The sequence below is a fragment of the Geospiza fortis genome, unplaced genomic scaffold, assembly GCF_000277835.1.
Source record: "Geospiza fortis unplaced genomic scaffold, GeoFor_1.0 scaffold371, whole genome shotgun sequence".
NCBI lineage: Eukaryota > Metazoa > Chordata > Aves > Passeriformes > Thraupidae > Geospiza > Geospiza fortis.
Genome location: NW_005054597.1, coordinates 298,283 through 302,834, shown reverse-complemented (window position 1 = coordinate 302,834; position 4,552 = coordinate 298,283). Strand labels below are relative to the sequence as shown.

General features: G+C 55.5%; 1 protein-coding gene across 1 annotated transcript in view; it reads right to left on the bottom strand.

Annotated features, from left to right (window-relative positions):
- Positions 1-1,612: 1,612 nt before the first annotated feature.
- The window catches only part of PLPBP (pyridoxal phosphate binding protein), a 3,145-nt gene continuing 205 nt past the window's right edge, over positions 1,613-4,552 (bottom strand). The window contains exons 2-7 of the mRNA XM_014310843.2: positions 4,036-4,071; positions 3,437-3,512; positions 2,956-3,090; positions 2,723-2,865; positions 2,215-2,313; positions 1,613-1,942 (exon numbers count right to left, since the gene is read on the bottom strand). Coding sequence (XP_014166318.1) covers positions 1,805-1,942; positions 2,215-2,313; positions 2,723-2,865; positions 2,956-3,090; positions 3,437-3,512; positions 4,036-4,071 — 627 coding nt within the window. The 3' untranslated portion in view covers positions 1,613-1,804. The remainder of the gene's footprint in view (positions 1,943-2,214; positions 2,314-2,722; positions 2,866-2,955; positions 3,091-3,436; positions 3,513-4,035; positions 4,072-4,552) is intronic.

Genomic DNA, 4,552 nt, shown 5'->3' with positions numbered 1-4,552 from the left:
ACCCCCCAGACGCGCTGCTCTGCCCCAGCCCCGCGCAAGGAGCCCCCCAAGGGTCTCAGCCGGGGCTCTGCACCTGAGCAAGGCGAGCACAGGGCGATTTTGGGGCTCGGGCCCCGTGCCCGGGCGGGCAGCGCCACCCAGGGGTTCCTGCGGGGACAGCTCGCGACACGCGACAGCGAGTTCGGAGCCACCCTGATCAAATTCCGCCTCGCTTTCTCTGCCAGCTCCATCTCAGCTGCCTCTCAACCACCCTCCTCTCCCCCGCCCCGGGCTGGGGGAACAGCTCCAAGGGCAGCTCAGGGCATTTATTCACCACGCTGGGACATAAAAATAACATCTTTAATAGCTTTGGAGCTGGCACAGATGGCATTGAACCGAGCACTGTTTATTACTGGACTATGAACCACACACGGTGCAGCCGAGGGGGGCGGCCCCGACCCCCGGCGCTTCTAAACCACGGAGCTACGACAGGTTGGGGGGTGGAGTTCTCTTTTCATTTACATTCAGCTTTTAGAGAGAGCGAAACCAACAGCGAGGTTTAACCACACAGAGCACACACAGCAAAGCCTGGGGAGGATGTTCCTGCTGGCAGCCGAGCTCTCCTCCTCCTCTCAGCAGACAAAAAAGCCCAAAAATCAGCTGGGACATGGATTGTGAGACTGGCTGAACAACACAGGACAAGGCAGGAGCTTCTGCTCACACCTGAAGGAAAGCTACTGCTCTTCCAAAAGCAGGAGAGGATGTTAAGACACAGCTTAGAAGCTCTCTCAGTGGCCAAGTGATGTTTTTTTCAGGAACCCAGAATGCAGTGGGACAATAAAAGTTCCTTTTCTGAATTATTCTCCCTGCTGCCCTGAGCCAAGCACTGTTATCCTGAAACAGGTGTAAAGGGGATGGCACAGGCACCAAACTGTGAGGGAATCACCTTGGAAAGCAGCAGCAAGGCCAAGCACTGTTATCCTGAAATAGGTTAAAGGGGATGGCACAGGCACCAAACTGTGAGGGAATCACCTTGGAAAGCAGCAGCAAGCTGGTGGCAGAGCAGAGGCCTGGCAGAAACCTCTCATTCTGACCAAAAAACAGCAGCAAAACTACAAGGCAGGATGAAAATAATTCCCAACAACAGAGGAGGGGAAAGGAAGGGAAGGGGGGAAAGCATTCAACATTTGGGCAGCCATGGGAAAAGATAGTGTCAGCCTGAAAAGGATGAAATTGAGCTGCAAAGACACTCCCACACTTGTGATGTGCAGCCAAAGCCTCACAGCATGAACTCACAGTGGCAGCTGAGCTCCTCAGTCCCCTGTGCCTGTCACTCACCCCTTCCCCATGGCCTCTCCTGTGCCACAGCAGGGCCCCATCCCAGCTCCTGTGTGACCACCCCACGGGCAAAACTTGCATTTGGGGAAACATTTACAGGTTTCTGGCAAGATCATCATGTGTTGAATGGAAGTCCTCAGCAAAAACAACCACCAGCACTGCTGCAGTGCCACCCACCTTGCTCAGCTCAGCAGCAACTCCAGCCTGACAAACACCTTTGGGTGTGTTTGTCCAGCCCAGTTACCCCAAAGTCTCTGTCCTTGATGACCCTGAGGAACCAAGACACCACAGCCACTTCCATCCCTCAATTTCCTTGTTGGTTATGCAGAGCTCCAGTTTTTAGGGGTACTCTAGAATCACAATGATCACGAGGCATTCTGGCCCCTGCTCTGAGGAATTCCCTCTCACCATCAGGATGGGCGCCGACACGGAGGGAGGTAAAATGCATAGTGAGGTCTCTTCTCTGCTGAGGCCACTTGTCTTCCCTTTAGTGGCCCTGCACTGTCACAGCCTCTGTTTGGCCTCCCCCCCCAGCAGGGGCCTTGCCCCCAGTGGTTTTGTTGGAATAATCCCTCTCTCCAAAAATGGTGCTCCCGATCCTGACGTTGGTGGATCCAACCTCTATCTGGAAGAGACAGAGAGGAGCAGCTCAGGGCAGGGCTGCCACCACCCCACAGCCCAGCCTTGGCTCTCACAGGATGGTTCCTCACAGACTCAGCACCCACAGCTACACCCAGGGGCTGATTTGATCCCAGGAATCTCCCCGAGGTCTGGGAGAGCTCCACTGGGATCTTCACCCAAGGGGAAGCCTTAGAGGCCTGTCTGGGTGGCACCTGGGCTGGAATTTGGGATGCAGGCACGTTTGTTCCCCCAGGGAAGGGGCAGGAACACACTTACTGCGTGCTGGAAGTCTGTGGACATGCCCATGCTCAGCTCCACCTTGTCCAGGGGCAGGTTCAGCTTCTCACACACCTCCTGCCTCAGGGACAGCAGCACCTGCAGGGCACAGGGGACAGCAGAGGTCACACACCTGGACAGCCATTCCAGCTCCATTCCACTGCTCCTGGTTCCTGCCTGCCCCTGATGTCTCCTCCACACAGGACCTGCAACTCCCACACTTCCCATGGAAGCACTGTGAGAGTGTCTGGAGGTTGCCCAGATTTACTGACAACACACACGAGGCTCAAACCTCACCTGAGGCTCCAAAATCCTGGCTGCAGCTTCAGAGCATGGCTGGGAGCAACACCCTGCAGAAAGAAGCCTCACACCTGCACTGACACTGGCACTGAGGGCTCTGCACAAGGTGTTCCTCCCTCCTGACAGCCTCACTCACCCTGGTTCGACTGGGACAGACAAACTGCCAGGAAACGAGCCCAGAGTGACGTTTCCTCTGAGAAAACCTTACCTGGAAGTCAGGATTTGGCCCCTTACTGAGGTCATGGCCGATGCTGCCAATGGTCATCAGCCCCACGAATTCCAGGCTGGGGCACTTGGTGATGACGTGCTCCACAGCAGCCGTGGTGTCCCCGGGGGCAAGGCCGTGCTTGCCTGCAAAAGCACAGGGAGATCAGTGCCCAGCTCTGCTCTCAGAGCCCAGCTCCCTGCCAAGCCATGCACTTGTCACCAAGAGCCACTCACTGTCCTCCCCGCTGGTGTTAACTTGCACCATGACCTTCAGCCTCTGGGGTGATCCCTTTTTCTGCCACGAGCTGTTGACTCTGTCTGCCAGCTTCACAGAATCCACTGTTTCCAACATGAACAGGTTTGGGACAGCTGGGGAGAGAACACAGGCTGAGGGAATTCTGGCATGGGATCGTTTGGGAGTTCATGGGGATTGTTCCAGGGAACCATGGAATATCCTGAGCTGGAAGGGATCCCCAGGGATGGCTGAGTCCAACTGTTCCTGCCCAGACACCCCAAAAACCCCAGCCTGGGCATCCCTGGGGGATTGTCCCAACCCTCCTGGAGCTCTGGCAGCCTCAGGGCTGTGCCCATTCCCTGGGGAGCCTGGGCAGTGCCAGCACCCTCTGAGGAAGAACCTCTCTCTGAAATCCTGACCCTCCCTGACACACCTGAGCACTGGAAGATCCCTGCCCACACCAAACCAAGCAGCACTCACCAATCAGCTTGTTGACATTGTTCTTCTGCAGGTGGCCAATGAAATGCCACTTGATGTCTGGGCAGGATGAGAGAATCTGAAAGCAGAGGGAATGCTCAGGTTGGAACAACAATTCCCTCTTCCCCCACGCAGCACTTCAGTCTTAAGTTTGCCCACAACCAAATACCAGACACCCAATTTTGTTGTTTGTTGACCCTGAAGACTCAGCCTGTGGTTGTGCTGAGGTTGAGCCTGGACAGGGATGGGTTTGTGGCTGCAGGGAATGCTGTCCATGGGAACAGCAAAGGCAAAGCTCTTGTGCAACAGTCATAAAATGATATTTTCCCCATACTGAGTGCTAACGTGTTGTTTTTTTTTTTCAACAAGAGAGCACAAAAGGCAGAGCCCTGTGCAGACAAATCATGACTAAGGCAGATGGAGCCAGCCAGGCAGGAGGGGGAACAGGGCAGAGGCAGTGAGCCAAGAACAACCCACCCCACCATTTATCTGCACAGATAAGGATCCAACCAAATCCCCAACAAAGCCCAGGACTTTGACTGAGCAGCTCCCAGGACACAGCTATACATGGTAAAAAAGCATGAAGGGAACCGTGTGCTTACCCTGGAGTCTGATGCCTTTTCCAGCAGCTCCTGAACCTGGGAGAGTGAAGGAGAATTAAATTCTGTTAAACCCACAGCAGGCAGAGGATTGGTGTCCTTGGGATGTGTGATCTTGGGGCCAACCTGAACCCCAAAAACTCGAGGCCAGGGAATGATGTGTCACCCACAAAGCCGCCCAAACTGAGCTGGTCCAGGACTTCAGGAGGAATTTCTTCACAGAAAGGGCTCTTGAACATTGCAAAGGGCTGTCCAGGGAGGTGTTGGAGTCCCCATCCCTGGAGGTGTCCAAGGAAGGACTCAGGAGGTGGATGGGTGACAAGGTGGGGATTGGGCCCAGCTTGGACTCGATGCCCTTGGAGGGCTTGGAATGATTTTGGGATTCTGTGCCCTCTGCAGGGGCCCTGTCCCAGCCCTGCTGACCCTTCCCAGCCCCCCAAACCCTCCCCAGCCCTATTGACCCTTTCCAGTCCCCCCACCCTTCCCAGCCCCCCAAACCCCTTCCACCCCTGCTCGCCCT